The sequence below is a fragment of the Natrix helvetica genome (genome assembly GCF_964273705.1).
Source record: "Natrix helvetica genome assembly, chromosome: 16".
NCBI classification, from domain to species: Eukaryota; Metazoa; Chordata; class Lepidosauria; order Squamata; family Natricidae; genus Natrix; species Natrix helvetica.
The window spans coordinates 4,404,013-4,420,058 of record NC_138563.1 but is presented as its reverse complement, the minus strand read 5'-3'; the positions used below and the strand labels follow the sequence as shown (position 1 = coordinate 4,420,058).

Below are 16,046 nucleotides of genomic sequence, written 5' to 3'. Positions count from 1 at the left end.
TAAAAAAAAAAAAGACACACGGTCGTTAAGGGAATCCTGCTTCCCTGTTGACTTCGCTTGCCGGAAGGTCGCAAAAAGGAAATCACGTGACCCCCCCCGGGGGACACTGCGACCGTCATAAATATGAGTCAGTTGCCAAGTGCCTGAACGTAGGGATGGCGCAACGGTCGTAAGTGTGAAAAACTATCCTAAGTGCCGTTGTAAGTTTGAACGGGCACGAAACAAATTGTTTGGATTTTGATCGCCTATGATGGTTGTAAGTGCGAGAACCAGTTGTAAGTGCAAGGACAGGTCATAAGTCCGTTTTTTTCCAGTGCCACTGAACCTCCAAACCGTTGCTACACAAATGGTCGTAAGTTCGAGAACGACCTGTATCCCAGAAGGAGGAGCAGGGAAGGGGAACGGGGGGAAAATTATATCCAGAAGCAGAATTTCCTTTTCTAATATTGGAATTCGCACAATATATATATTTTAAAATGCATTTCTTTGTAACTCTTGCCTTTCTAGAAGTCTAATAGATTCTAGAAGTCTAATAAACTAAACTAAACTAAACTTTCCCAGAAAATAGCAAGCATAAACCCTCCGTTTGCTCTCAAGGATGTCTTGGGAGATGTGCAAATTCAGCTTTGCAAGATTTTACTCAAAGCCTCCGGCACTAAAAAAAAAATGCTCTGTGTGTGTCACCGTTTTTTTTTGAGGCAGCCGGGAGGAAGTTGCAAGGAGGGGTGGGGTGTAAGGAAGACGCCCTTCAATCGGGGACAGACCTGCAGGCAGAGGCAGGGGTAGAACAAAAGGACGCATTTTCGAATCCAGCTGGGAGCCTGGAAGAACTTCAGGAGAGGGAGACCGAAGCGGTGAAGGTACGTTCTACGTTTTTTTTTTCCCCTTCCCAAAGTTTGTTTCTCTTTTGAAAACACTTTTGAGTGTTGTCCCCAAACCTGGGCTCTTGCTTGGTGTCGAAGCCGATAAGTCACCGGATGAAAGGTGTGATACAGAATTATATGTTTATTTCGGTACCAAGATATAAGGAGCTAACCAAGGGGCCAAGATTAGACTCTAAGAGCGGTTTTTATAGTCGAGGGATGGGTCGCCTTCAACCCTTTGCCCTCCCCCTAATAAATGCACGCATAACAGATAATATCGATTGGCTATTTGGATTTCAAACCCCGCACCCTAAAAAAACCCTTACGCTTTTATGTTCAATAGCTAAAGGTCACCTCGCCTGTTTTTCATCCCTTGTCACTTTGCAAAGTGTGCCAGGTATGTGGGTTTTGGGTTTTTTTTTTCTTTTCTAAGCGAGCTATTCTTGTTCCTAATATCCTGGCTGATGGTTTCAACGGGGGAATTTCTGTCTCGCTGTTAAGGTGCAGCCCACCCACCTCAGCAGAATAAAAGAACAAAAAGTTTTTTATCGGAGGCAGCGACCCCACAACCCCCCCCTCTCCTTCCGCAGAGAAAAGTAAAAGCAGTTTTAAACTTTTTTTTCTGAGGCAGCAAACACCGTCCTTCCGTCCCCCCCCCCCCACAACTCCCTCTTCAGTGAGAGAGACCGGAAAGGAGCAAAGCTCTGAATTGCCAAGGCAAAGAAATGAAGGCAAGAGAACATGTTTTATCGGCATTCACATTCCTCGCTCTCGTGTCCATCCCATCCACACCTGGGTCTTTATCTCCTCATCCCCAGGGCCTCGTCTTGGGCATCCATCCATCCATCCATCCATCCATCAACTGATCCTTCCGTTCCTTCCTGCCACCCCTTCCTCTGTGATGCTCCTTTGCAAACTCCCCCAAAGAAAAAGCCGGAGGAAAATTTATCACGCCACATTTCTGGATTTTTTTTTTTTTTTTAATCGGCAAGAGGGGAAAGGTGGCCTTGCCTGCCTTACGCACCCTCCTTTGGAAGGCACCACGAGTGGCCTTGATTTCCCATCCTCTCCGCTACCTTCTACGGAGCCTCCATCTTCAGGAGCACTCTACCTTCCAGATGCCCAACCTTGAAAGAGCTGGCACAAAGAAGGCAGCTGCTTCCCAAACTTCAGAAGCCTCGGGGGAGGTTGCTGAGCAAGGAAGATGCCCAAAAGACAAGACCTTTTTAGACACCCCCCCCCCCTTTTTAGCAAATATATTCGCCCTGGCAGCCATCCTGCCAGCTCAATGGACATTTTAATCCTATGCCCGGAGGGTGGGGGGTTCCTGTTCGGTGGGGGAGAATTGCACACCATCTCAGGGAGTGGAAAGTCTGTCTTGAAGTGTCTGGGGGAGGCGTGAAGCAGGTACCACGAAGTGGGTGTATTTAGTCAAAGGCACACCTAATTCAAGTGACTAATGCAGAATGCAGACCTCTGAGTCACTTCCCTGCAAACGCTTCCCTGGATTTTAACTACAAGCATTGGCTTCCCTCTGCTTGGAAAGCCTATGCTCCTAGTCCTCAGTGAGGTGCTTCTGCTGAGCCTCTTTCTCGGTCTGATCCAATTTGAACTGAGCTGTTTTGCCAACTCTTTCTCCTGGTGGCTGCTTAGCTCCAGCAACAGCTTCCTGTTGGGGCTCTGAGGTCCAATACTTGACCACTGCTTTAACCAATAAGACTATTTGTAGCTCCTGGTTGAAACACTGGAGGTTTTTAAGAAGAGATTGGACACCACCACCTGTCTGGAATGGCCTAGGGTGGAGAAGGGGTGTGGACTAGAAGACCTCCAAGGCCCCTTCTCATTCTCTTACTCTGAAATGGGGGCTCCTTCGTGCTCTCTCTGAGCTTGGGGTTTTTCTTGAAGACGTTTCATTACCAAACTAGGTAACGGCATTCCCCAGTCAGAATGCTTTAACATAGGTGGACTTCAACTCCCAGAATTCCCCAGCCAGAATGCTTTAGGATGGGTGGACTTCAACTCCCAGAATTCCCCAGCCAGAATGCTTTAGGATGTGTAGACTTCACCTCCCAGAATTCCCCAGCCAGCCTGCTGGAATTCTGGGAGTTGAAGTCCACATAGTTTCCCAAGACTGCTTCAGGCCGACGTATCAGAGATCTGGTTTTTCCCCCAATTACCTCTTCATCCTTCATTCTTCTCTCCCTTAAGGACCACCATGGCCGGCATAAAAACAGCGAGCGGAGAGTACATAGATGACTCCTGGGAGCTCAGGGTCTTTGTGGAGGACTTGGGACCGGAGGCCGAGCCCATCACACTCCGAGTCACGGGGAATCTGCATATAGGAGGCATCATGTTACAGATTGTGGACAAATTGCGTAAGTACAAATAAAGGAGAATATTTGCAACTCAGGGTTGAAAGGAGGGCTCCTTGGTGCTCTCTGAGCTGGGTGGTTTTCTTGCAGACGTTTCTTGACCCAACTAGGTAACGTCATCAGTGATGGAAGGGGTTTGTGGAGAGGAGGAGGAGGAGGAGGAAGAGAAGGAGAAGGAGAAGGAGAAGGAATATTGTGGGGTTTGATGCTGAGTCTCTGAGCTTGGATGTTTTCTTCCAAACATCTCATGACCCAACTAGGTAACATCATCAGTGCAATAAGGGCGATTTGTAGCAAACCCCCCACTCCCTTCTAGCACTAATGACGTTACCCAGTTTGGTCAAGAAACATCTGCAAGAAAGACCCCCACAGTCCTCTTCCTTCTTCTCTTCCTCCTTCTCCTCCTCCTCCAAACCCCACTCCTTCTACCACTGATGACATTACCTAGTTGGGTCATGAAATGTCTGCGAAACCCGCCCCCCAACTCAGAGAGCACCAAGGATGCCTCAAAATTGTAAGCCTGACACTGTTGCATACATATCAGCCTCAGCTTACCCATCATCTGTTTAATGACCGTTTGAATTACAACAGCGCTAACGTACGACTCTTCCTCGCCCTTCCAACAACTGCAGCATCCCCAACAGTTACACGAACCAAATTTTGGGGCGCTTGGCAACTGGATCATAAAGCTGGGGCCGGGGCGGGAGACGTGTCCGTCATAACTTTGAACGGTCGTAGGTCGAGGCCTGCCTGTATTACACCATAGGGTTTTTCCCAATGACTCAAAACATACTCCAGTGAGAAGCCCCTCTCAAGGGGGGAGACCCCCTGCGAAACTCCCCAATTTTCCTCCTGCCTAAAATGCTCCCCGACATGAAGAAAAGGAAAATGGCAGACCGAGCGGGAGAAGGACCGTGACTCAGCTTGCGAGAGACCCCCCTGCCTTCTCCAGATAAGCCCTGGAAAATATGGTCCCAAAACCACAGGAGTAGATACTATTCCTTTACACCCTGGAGAATGATAACCAGGCCCGGAAGTAAATTATTTCCAGCAGTTCCTTAATTTTGGGCATTTATTTTCACACGTCTTTGAGCAGCAACCGGAAAAGGGGTGGGGGGGAACAGCTCCCCACCCCAACAGGACAATACTTGTAAGTTATTTATTCCTCTCTTGCGAAGAGGAAGAAAAAAATATTATTTCTCCCTCAGCTAATAACTGGGTGAATGGACAATCTAGGGAGTTATAGTTCTCGCCCACTGGGAAGGCGCATAGCTGGGAAAGGGGGTTAGAAATCACTTTGGGGTATGTATGTGTGTGCGTGTAAATGAGATATGTTTTAGAAAGGAAGATAAAAATGAATAAAAATTAATTAATCCAGGTAGTCCACGACTTAGAACTTCCTTGACTTGCTCCCTGTTTGCTTTCCCAATCCGATGGATTTTTCTCTGTCGGTCTCGGAAGTTAACAGAATAACGAGAGTTGGAAGGGACCTCGGAGGTCTTCTAGTCTAACCCCCTTGCCTAGGCTGGAAACCCTGCACCACAAATGGTGATCCAATCTCTCCTTTCTCCAGAGCTTCAGAAGGATTGGTCGGATCACGCCCTGTGGTGGGATCAGAAGAAACTTTGGCTCCTGAAGACAAACTGGAGCCTGGATAAATACGGGATCCTGGCTGACGCCAAGCTCCACTTTACGCCGCAGCATAAACCGGTGGTGCTTTTCCTGCCCAACCGTTGCAGCGTACGAGTGAGAGCCAATTTCGCCCAGCCCGTCTTCCGCACCGTGTGCGATCTTTGCAGGCTACTCGGTGAGTAAGAACCATAGTTCAAAGCTTCAGGCTTGGCATGGAGTAGAGATGGGAATCGCAGCTGCCCAGGTAGTCCTCAACTTACGACCAATGGCTTGGCGGCGGTTTGAAGCGACCCCAGATCATAAAAAGGGACTTTTCGTTATTACTTATTATTATTACTGGAATAGAATAGAATAGAATAGAATAGAATAGAATAGAATAGAATAGAATAGAATTTTGGAATACAATAGAATAGGCTGGCTGGGGAATTCTGGGAGTCGAAGTCCACCAGACTTAAAGTTGGGTGGGGAATTCTGGGAGTTGAAGTCCGCCAGGCTTAAAGTTGGGTGGGGAATTCTGGGAGTTGAAGTCCACCAGGCTTAAAGCTTTGCTGGCTGGGGAATTCTGGGAGCTGAAGTCCATCAGGCTTAAAGTTGGGTGGGGAATTCTGGGAGCTGAAGTCCACCAGGCTTAAAGCTTTGCTGGCTGGGGAATTCTGGGAGCTGAAGTCCATCAGGCTTAAAGTTGGGTGGGGAATTCTGGGAGTTGAAGTCCACCAGGCTTAAAGCTTTGCTGACTGGGGAATTCTGGGAGTTGAAGTCCACCAGGCTTAAAGTTGGCTGGGGAATTCTGGGAGTTGAAGTCCACCAGGCTTAAAGCTTTGCTGGCTGGGGAATTCTGGGAGCTGAAGTCCACCAGGCTTAAAGTTGGGTGGGGAATTCCGGGAGCTGAAGTCCGCCAGGCTTAAAGTTGCCAAGGTTGGAGGCCTCTGGACTAGGAAATAGATAAACCAGCCATTTCCCTTCACATCCCAACCCTGTCTGTCTCCAACCATGGTTAGTTTGGGGTCTGGGAACAGGCCTCAGCTTTTTTGGGGGGGAGCTAACTTCTCGCTAACTTCCTGTTTGTAGCCATCCGTCACCCGGAAGAGCTGTCCTTGCTACGGGCGCCTGAAGAGAAGGACAAACGGAAGCAGAAGGAGAAAGAGGAGATCACGGTTCGGAGTTATGACCTCACCAGCGTCCGGCTGCCATCAAGTGAGGGCGTCACAACTTTGCGTGCACACACATAGAGGCAGTCCCCGGCTTACAGCAGTTCATTTAGTGACCGTTCCAAGTTACAACAGTGACCTATGACCATGTTTCACACTTACGACCGTTGCAGCATCCCCACGGGCAAGAGATGAGAAATCAGCCGCTTGGCCACTGACTCCTATTTATGACGGTTGCAACGTCCCGGGGTCACGTGATCCCCTTTTTACGACCTTCTGGGTCAATGGGGATGCCAGAGTCACTTAACAACCATCTGACTAATTGAAGAACTGCGATTCCCTTAACAACGTGGTGAGCAAAGTCTTAAAATGGGGCAAAACTCTCTTTAACGAATTACTTGCTTAACAACATAAAACGTTGGGCTCAATTGTGGTCGTACACTGGACTCACTTAACAACCTGCAGCGCATCTGAAGCAGCCAAATTTGGATCATGTGACTATGAGGATACCCCGACGGTCGTAAGTGCGGAAAAGAGTCATAAGTACGTTTTTTTCAGTACGGTTGTAACTTTGATCGGTCACTGAGTGAACTGTTGCAACTCTGAGGCTCCCTGTATTTGCCTGAGGCAAGGAATATCTAGGGCTGGACATCGAGTGCTGACCCTTCCCCTCTCTCTCCCCTCGTCACCCCAGGCGCAGAGCAGCAGACTTTCCGCGGGATGCCTGCACACTTTTCGGACAGCGACGAAACCGAAAGCTGCTATCGGATGTTGTCAGTCAGCCAGACCAGCCTGACCCCCGAACAGATTGTCCGAATGCACCGGCCGGGATCCCTTGTGGAAAAGACCAGGATCAACAGCAGGTAGGAATAGACTTTTGGAATAGAATTTTGGAATAGGATAGAATTTTGAAATAGAATTGAGTAGGATAGGATAGAATATAGAATAGAATAGAATAGAATAGAATAGAATAGAATATAGAATATAGAATATAGAATATAGAATATAGAATATAGAATATAGAATATAGAATGGAATAGAATATAGAATGGAATAGAATATAGAATATAGAATGGAATAGAATATGGAATAGAATATAGAATAGAATATAGAATAGAATAGAATAGAATAGAATAGAATATAGAATAGAATAGAATAGAATAGAATATAGAATAGAATAGAATTTTGGAATAGAATTTTGGAATAGAATAGAATTTTGGGATAGGATAGGATAGAGAATAAAATTTTGAAATAGAATAGGGTAGGATAGGATAGAATAGAGAATAGAATACAGTAGAATAGAATAGAATAGAATAGAATATAGAATAGAATAGAATTTTGGAATTGAATTTTGAAATAGAATTTGGGAATAGAATAGAATTTTGGGATAGAATTTTGGAATAGAATTTTGGAATAGGATAGAATTTTGAAACAGAATAGGGTAGGATAGGATAGAGAATAGAATAGAATATAGAATAGAATAGAATATAGAATAGAATAGAATATAGAATAGAATAGAATAGAATTTTGGGATAGGATAGGATAGAATTTTGAAACAGAATAGGGTAGGATAGGATAGAATAGAGAATAGAATAGAATAGAATTTTGGAATAGAATAGGATAGAATAAAATAGAGAATAGAAAATGGAATAGGAGAACAGAGAATAGAACAGGAGAATAGGATAGGATAGGATTCCCTTGGCAATTGTGGCAAGAAAGGTCATAAAAAGGGGTCGAAGCTCTCAGGACAACTGTCTTGCTTAGCAACGGAAATATTGGGCTCAATTGTGATTGTAAATCGAGACCTGTCTGTACTCACATCAGCCGATTCTTCATTTGTTCCTCCTCTTTTTTTAGATGGCTGGATTCGTCCCGCACTTTGCTACAGCAAGGAGTAAAAGAACAGGAGTGTTTATGGCTGCGTTTCAAGTATTACAGTTTTTTCGATCTGGAGCCAAAGGTGAATATCTTCAGGCCCATCATTTGTATTTTTACCTTTTTTAGGGAACTTCGAATATATATTCCTCCAACGTTACCGACCCCTGATCAAAGGTACAATTGGTGCTGCAGCAATCCAGGGTCAATTAATGCCCCCCCCCCCCACTCAAGTCAAGGATCCGGTGACAAGGGGATGATTTTGCAAGCCAAGGTTTCTAGTCCTCAGGCCGAGAAGCATTAAAATACATTCATACGTTTCGTTCTGGATTTCAGCCTTACCGATTTGGGGGGGGGGGGGGAAGTCCCACCTGTGTGGCAATTGGGGGGGTTTGTTTGTGTGTGTGTGTGTGTGTGTGTGTGTGTGTGTGTGTGTGTGCAGCTTACTTTGAAAACAGCGCTTTCAAAATTTCCTGCCCATTTCTAGATTATTTCCCACAGTCAAGTGTGGGAAATGTGCTTTTGTCAACATTTCTCTCTCGGTTGCTGGGGAAGGAGTGCGAGGCACATCTCAAAGGGGGGGGGGGGGGAATGGATATATATTTAGCGCAAAGCACCCTTTCGAAAGGGAACAGAAAGCACGTGACTTCAAAAGCGTTGGGTAATACGGACGACTCCCCCAGCTGCTTTACAGAACTGCAAATCTTTTTTTATTTCTTGCCAATGTGGGAAAGCGTGTTTCCTGTTGTGGCCTGCCAGTGGCCAGCAGATTCGGACAGTGAGGAGGGTTGGGGAGGAACCTGGGCCAGTCCTGGAGTCTGGGGAAGGCTCTGAGGAGGGCTCTGTGTCAGAGGCAGAGAGGGGGCCAGGGCCGTATGCCAGTTATCAGCTGCCTTCAGAGCCTGTTCCCAGTGCACGCATGCACAGACTTGCCAGACGAAGGGAACAGCTAAGGAACAGGGGTTGACTTGGGAGGAAGGCCACAGGTGGATGATGAATGGCCCCTCCCAGAGGGAATAAAAGAGGAGCAACAGGGGAGTGGAGTTTGCAGGAGACCATTAGTTCGCTTCATTGGTTCGGGACTCTCCGAGACTCCTGGCCAAGTTCTGTAGAGATGGGCCTGGCAGCTCTCCAAGCCAGATAACGCCTGTGACTATAAATCCTCCCTTGAAAGACTTTGCTGGATGGGAAGGAGTAGAATTTACAGCAAATTAAGAAAAGGGGTTTTTATGTCGGGACAAGGAGTTTGCTTCATGCTCTTGGGAAGCCTCGGTCAGAACATTTCCCCTCCGTTTGTGTGAGATGTAAAAAAAGAAAGAGACAATTCTTTCCCCCATCACAATGAGGCTTATGTTTGGAAAAGGAAGACAAGCTTCTGAATTGCTGGCCTTTTGCAACGGAGGTGAACCTTAAACCTTAAATCGCTGCTTTGTCTCACCAACTCCCTCCCTTCCTCGCAGTACGACACCGTCCGGATCAACCAGCTGTACGAACAGGCCCGCTGGTCGGTGCTGCTGGAGGAGACCGACTGCACGGAGGAAGAAATGATCGTCTTCGCTGCCCTACAAGTAACACGGCCCTTTCCCCACCCCCATCCCCCCAAAATGTGCCATTTTAACAATAATTATCCCATGCCTTAGGGGTGGAAAACTTCCAGTGGCCCTAAGCATGATGCGTGCTCTCTCCTAGTATCGCATCAACCAGCTGTCCCTCAACGCCACCCCTGCGGAGCAGTCCAGCGAATCGGGCTTGGATGACTTAGAAAAAGCTCTGGCTAACTTGGAAGTCAAACTGGAAGGATCGGACGCAACTCCGAATGTTTTGGTAAGGACCAAGATTTCACAGGAAGCCCTCCACGACGCAACCACAACGAGGCCCAAAATTTATGTTGCTAAGCGAGACAGTTGTTCAGTGAGCTTTGCCCCCTTTTCCCACCTTCCTTGCCATGGTTGTTAAGTGAATCGCCCGCAGCTGTTAACATGGTTGTTAAGCGAATCTGGCTTCCCCCTGGGATTTCCTTGTCAGAAGGTTGTAAAAGGGGACATTGCGACAGTCGTAAAGATGAATCGGTTGCCAAGCGTCTGAATTTTGATCCATGGGGATGCTGCAACCATCATATATGTGAGTCGGTTGCCAAGCGTCTGAATTTTGATCCGTGACCACGGGGATGCTGCAATGGTCGTAAGTGTGAAAAACGGTTATAAGTCCCCTTTTCTCGGTGCCGTTGTAACATTGAACAGTCACTAAATGAAGTCGTAAGTCGAGGACTACTTGTATTTTATTTGCCTATTTTTAGATCGCCCCTCTTCTTCGTACAAACATATATAAAAACAAAGAAAGTGTACATAAATATTTTAGATAATGTATAAATTTATATATTAATAGTACATATAATATGTAAACGTATATAAATATAATATAAATTCTGGGAGTTGAAGTCTCCAGGTTGTAAAGGGGCCATAATTGTCCACCCCTAATCTAAGATATAATTGCTGCAAGAATCCAGGGTTAGTCAATCCCCATTCAATCAAGGATCATGGCTTATTGGGAGACTAGCTGGATACCCATGCTTCACGACAAAACTACATACTCGGGCTATGCAGGAGAAATCCAGTTCAATCCATTGGCTCAGTGGTGGTCGGCGATTAAAACATGTAAGGGAATATCGCTCCCACCGCCTTGAGTCCGGCAGCAGTTCCATAGGTGGAAGGCGTAGACATTTTGGTGAGGTACTAACGTTTAGTACTCTAAGGAGCTCCAGACCGTTCCTGAGTGAAGGAGTGGAACATCTGCCAGTTTGAACTGAGGTAACAGAATGTGAGGCAAGTGGCAATTGGAACAGAGTTCTTTTCAGGTGGGGAGGGGGAGTAGAATGCCTACCTCCTTAGCACCAGAGCGCGTTAATATAAGGCAACTGGCAGTTGGAACAGAGTTCTTTTCAGTTGGGGAGTGGGAGTAGAACGCCTTAGCATCAGAGCGTGTTAATTACTGTATAAGAAATACGAATGATCTGATGGTCATTTCAAAAAATACTTTCTTAGCGAGCCAAGAGGAATGTACATGCCAAATTTCAAGTTTCTAAGCTTTACGATTCTGGAGATTTCGTGATGAATGAGTGATATTTGGCTTTTATATAGATAGATTCTGTGAGGCGAAGCCCATACATCTTATAATTACTTAAGGTTGGGGAAACACTGCTTTAAGGTAATCCAGAAATACAATAATCCTTTTTTTGTGTGTGTGTGGTCTTGTTTCCCTCTTTAGGACAGTCTCACAGCCATCCCAGAGCTGAAGGATCACCTCCGAATCTTCAGGTTAGTCCTTTTAGACAGATCTGGTTAGTTTTAATGCCACGCTGGTTTTTCACAGCAGATCTTAAGAACTGAGCAAAAGCAGAGGTTCTCCCAGGCTCGTACCATTGTGAGATGTTGGCTTAAGGCACCCATCGTCCTTACCCAACATAAGACTGGGACTGTGAACCAACACTCTGAGCACTACAGGGTTGTGGGTAAAGCTAGGATGGAGGAAAATGGTGGTTGTTTTTCTAAAAGTTGGGAGTTGGGAGTCGGTGATCCTTGGAGGTGCCTTCAACTCCTCAACTCTGTGGGTCTCCAACTATTTTGTTTGCCCCTCTTTGTTCCTCCTCCCAGGCCCCGCAAGCTGACCCTGAAAGGTTATAAGCAGTACTGGGTGACTTTCAAAGAAACGACCATCTCATATTTCAAGAGCGCAGAAGATGTGTTAGGAGAACCTGTCCAACAGCTCAACCTGAAAGGTGAGTCGATCATGATATCAAGGCAAGGATGATGCAATCCAATGGCTACTCACTTCTCAACAGTCTTGGTTGCAACCTCTAGTTCTTTGGCTAAAAGGATCTGGAGAAGAACTGTTGGTCCTCACCAGAGTAGACCATGACTTCTGACCTAGGCTTCCCAAGATCATGAAGCAGACTCCTCGTTCCGATAAAACCCTTTTTATTTAGGTTAAAGGGAATTCCTCTCCCGGCCAATAGTCTTGTAGGAGATTTCACAACTACAGACCTTTATCAGGCTTGGAGAGCTGCCAGGCCGATATCTTCCAAACTCCACGCTGTAGCAGCAATTCCTTGGCAAGAAGTCAGGAACAGATCTTCACCCTAACGAATTGAACTAATTGTCTTCTGCAAACTCCCCTCCCCTTTCGCTCGTCTTTATTCCCTCTGGGAAGGACCATTCATCGTCCACCTGTGGCCTTACTCCTGAGTCCGCCCTTGTTCCTTAGCTGTTCCCTTCTGGCAGCTCTGCACAGGAGCACATTGGGAACAGACTCCAGCTGTTCTTCTGCCCCACTGATCTCTGATTCCGAAGGCAGCTGATAACCGTCAGATGGCACCTGGCCCTCACTCTGCCTCCGACACAGAGCCCTCATCCGAGCCTTCCCCAGACTCCAGGACTGGCCCATATTCCTCCCCAACCCCCTCACTGTCTGAGTCTGCCACCACTCCACTGGTGGGCCACAACACTTGGCCATTTCTAAACGCAAGTCTCCAAATATGCTTCTCACTTCCAGCCAGGATGCCAAAGATTGACAACCATGGAAGATGAGACCCAAGATCACTTGAAAATTTGGGACTGGTGAGACCCAAAGGGCATGTCGTCTTCGAAACAGTTTTATTGGGCGTGAAGTGTTCTACTCTCTCTCTCTTTCACCCAGGCTGTGAAGTGGTGCCAGATGTCAACATCTCTGGCCAGAAATTCTGCATTAAGTTGCTGGTCCCTTCCCCGGATGGAATGAGCGAAATACACCTGAGATGTGCGGAGGTGAGTGAGACAAAGATGGGAGGGAAGGAAGCCAAATTTGAAACGATTGTTGGGCAGAACCTTGGCTGGACCTCAAATACAAGATCTAACTGAAGGATCTCACAAGCTGGAGCTTCGGGACTTCAAGAAGTCCTAAGAAGTCCACCCCGTGTGGAGACCACACAATTGGAGAGCTTGCACTCAGGGGTGGGTTTGAAAAATTTAGCAACCGCTTCTCTGCCCGGTTACTGGGTGGGTGTGGCCATGGGGGCGTGGCCTAGTTGGCTTCCTACATCATGATGGCAGGGGGGGATTTTTCACCCTCCCCAGACTCTGTAGCTTTCCTCAAGCCTCCGGTAGGGTCTGTTTCCGGGATTCTGGTAGGTCTGTTTTTCGCCCTCCTAGAGCCTCCATGTGGGCCTTGCACTACCTGGCATCCAAAACAGGCCACGTGGAGACTCCTGGGGGGGGGGGGCAGGGGGGCCAGCCACTCCTTGTAACTACCAGCTTGGCGAACCAGATTTAAATTAACATCCGGGGGGGGGGGTGCTAACGTTGTGACGAGACATGTGATCTTGAAGCTCCAAGATCGCCATCGGTATCTCTCCCGCTGTTGAAGGGCACATCCTGCTGATCCCAGGGACATCGCAAAGTCCTTGGTTGATCCAGGAGAAGCCTTTCTTTCCAGCGGTGGAGAGGCAGCCATTAAGCTGCTGAAGTCAGGGACTGCTCCGGTACGGAAGAGAGAACAAGAGAAAGTGTGTCATTTTGGTGAGAGGACTTTTTTTTTCTTTATTAGAAACTAGTCCAAACTGGCTGGAGCTCACCCCTGCTTGTATTATAAAGCCGTAGGCGTGGTTGAAGCATCTTTCTCACCCTTGTCCTTAACCAGGAGCAGCAATACGCCAGTTGGATGGCCGGCTGCCGTTTGGCAGCGAAGGGGAAAACCATGGCAGACGCGTCCTACCAAGCCGAAAAGGAGAACATTCTCTCCTTCCTGAAGTTGCAGAAAACCAACCCGGAAATGTCCCTCACTGCCGAGACGGAAGGGACCCAATGGCTCGTGTCTCCTCGCTACCAGAAGAAGTTCAAACCTAAGCAGGTATCGTTTGTCCTCCAGGCGGCTGTTGTAGTTTCCCACAATCCCCTGGAGGGAGGCTGCCTTAGGATCATGGGAAATGAACAGGGCTGTTGGATACAACCGGGCTTGCTTGCTCGGAGTGATAAATAGAATTGAAGAGAAATCTTCAATTGAAGACATCCTTATCATGATCATTTCACTTCCTCTTCCTTCTCACTTTATAGCCCACTAGTGCCGATAACCCGGCGTGGCCCGGGTATTTATTTATAGGGGGAAAATGCCTGGACCAAACTTAATTTCCAATGCTGGATTTCCCCCCTTTACCAGAGGGAGCCCCCTTGTGGAGTACTGTGAAGCCATTACCGTGGCAACTCCACAGCTGTACAGTAGAAGCCATTTTAAGGCACAACAGGCTGTATCTTAACAGAACACACACCCTGAGGGGTGTTAAAGTGGCCTTACCCCCACAGTATTTTTCTCCAGAGAGTTAAGTCATCTGTGTTTGGTTGAAATTGCTTGAGGTGTTCCAAAGTTATGCTTTGGCTGTATACATACAGCCGTTTATATGTATACCTATTAATTAATGATATCAGAAAAAACAGAATGTGCCCAACTGTCCTTTGGAGGCCTTTAATAGCAATGGAAATTCTGGTCATAAGTTGAGGACAATACAATTCTTTATTCCAGTGCATTTTTCTGTTGTTCTGGAAGATCCCACAGCATGCAGATTAGAAAGAGGGATTTGACACCTTCCATCTGTTTCTCTCTGATCTCTCTCTGTTTGCAAATGTTTGCAGTTAACTCCCCGCATCCTGGAGGCCTATCAGAATCTCTCCCAGCATTCCCTGGCTGAAGCCAAGATGAAATTCATCCAGGCCTGGCAGTCTCTCCCTGACTTTGGCATCTCGTACTTTGTGGTCAGGTAAGGAATCGTGGCTCCATTTTTTCCCCTCATTTTCTTCCTGAGAAGGTGGGTGGGCTTCCTGGAGGGTGTCAAGAGCTTGGGGAAAGGAATGGGAGACAAGCTGCCAGTATAAGGAACAGGAGTCGCTGCCAGTTCATCGCATAGAGGGCAACGAAGCTCAGGTGCTAAGAAAGCTGGGAGAAATAGTTCAAATCAATGAACAGACCAATAAATGAAGGTTGGAATTTTTTTTTCATAATTTCCATGATTTGATTGATTGGTTGTAAAAGTATCATTCAAAGAACATTCCTGCAATTTATATAGTTCTTGGAAATCCATCCATCCTTCCGCCCTTAGCTCTCTTGCAATTGACATACTTCTTAGAAATGTCCTTCCTTTCTTCTTTCTTTTCTTGCAATTGACATACTTCTAAGAAATTTCCTTTTCTTGAACTTGCAATTGACATACTTCTTAGAAATTTCCTTCCTGTCTTCTTTCCTTTCTTGCAATTGACATACTTCTTAGAAATTTCCTTCCTTCCTTCCTTCCTTCCTTCCTTCCTTCCTTCCTTCCTTCCTTCCTCCATGAACGTTCTTGCAATTGACATACTCCTTAGAAATTTCCTTCCTTCCTTTCTTCCTGAACGTTCTTGCAATTGACATACTCCTTAGAAATTTCCTTCCTTCCTTTCTTCCTGAACTTTCTTGCAATTGACATACTTCTTAGAAATTTCCTTCCTGAACATTCTTGCAATTGACATACTCCTTAGAAATTTCCTTCCTTCCTTCCTTTTCAAGGAATCTTTCTGAAATCTACATGCTTCTTACCTACCTCGGTGAGCTAGGGGGACTTGATCAAGAGGAGATCTGAGGTGGCTTCCAAATTAAGGAAGGGACAAGAGACCCAGGAGTCCTCAAATCCCATCCTATTCCTAGAACAAGAATCCAAATTCAAGAATCTCCAAGGATGCCCAGCCCCTGAACACATCTGCTCTTGTTGATACCTATACACCACTCACAGCTGTATTTCTTTCCCTTCTCCCTCCTAATTTCTCTTTCTGTAACTGAGAATTCTGCATCCTGAATTCTGAAAAGCATATAGTATCACATCCCCTTTCGTACACCCCTTCCCCCCCACCACTCATAAGTCTTCTCTTCTTGGGGTTAAATAGACCCACTTCCTTCAACAGTGTGGTCTTCTGCTTTGTTTCATTTTTGCAAACTGCTTGGTTATTTCCCCCACCATAAGATAGTAGAGAACTCAACGCCACAATCTTCTATATATAAACGGCTGTGTATGTGTGTATGTTCCAGCATAACTCTGGAACGCCTTGAGCAATTTCAACCAAATTTGGTACATAGATGGATTTACTCTCTGGAAACAAATACTGTGG

General features: G+C 46.5%; 2 protein-coding genes across 3 annotated transcripts in view; one reads left to right on the top strand and one right to left on the bottom strand.

The window, feature by feature from the left end:
* The first annotated feature begins 702 nt into the window (after nucleotides 1-702).
* Nucleotides 703-14,788, top strand: FERMT3 (FERM domain containing kindlin 3). 2 transcript variants are annotated; one of them, XM_081968323.1, is made up of 13 exons: nucleotides 703-860; nucleotides 3,072-3,238; nucleotides 4,809-5,042; nucleotides 5,936-6,061; nucleotides 6,710-6,878; nucleotides 7,873-7,975; nucleotides 9,351-9,458; nucleotides 9,580-9,714; nucleotides 11,155-11,204; nucleotides 11,541-11,665; nucleotides 12,583-12,689; nucleotides 13,561-13,770; nucleotides 14,547-14,786. In XM_081968323.1, the coding sequence occupies exons 2-13, from the start codon at nucleotides 3,079-3,081 to the stop codon at nucleotides 14,673-14,675; spliced, it is 1,656 nt and encodes a 551-aa protein (XP_081824449.1). In that variant the 5' UTR covers nucleotides 703-860; nucleotides 3,072-3,078; the 3' UTR covers nucleotides 14,676-14,786. The 2 variants fall into 2 exon arrangements, with proteins under 2 accessions (XP_081824449.1, XP_081824450.1); XM_081968324.1 differs by lacking the exon at nucleotides 703-860 and having other exon boundaries at nucleotides 3,075-3,238; nucleotides 14,547-14,788.
* Nucleotides 14,789-15,493: 705 nt separating this feature from the next.
* The window catches only part of LOC309399789 (transforming growth factor beta-2 proprotein-like), a gene marked incomplete at both ends in the record, with an annotated part of 8,590 nt that continues 8,037 nt past the window's right edge, over nucleotides 15,494-16,046 (bottom strand). Inside the window, one exon of the mRNA XM_081967901.1 lies at nucleotides 15,494-15,528. Coding sequence (XP_081824027.1) covers nucleotides 15,494-15,528 — 35 coding nt within the window. The remainder of the gene's footprint in view (nucleotides 15,529-16,046) is intronic.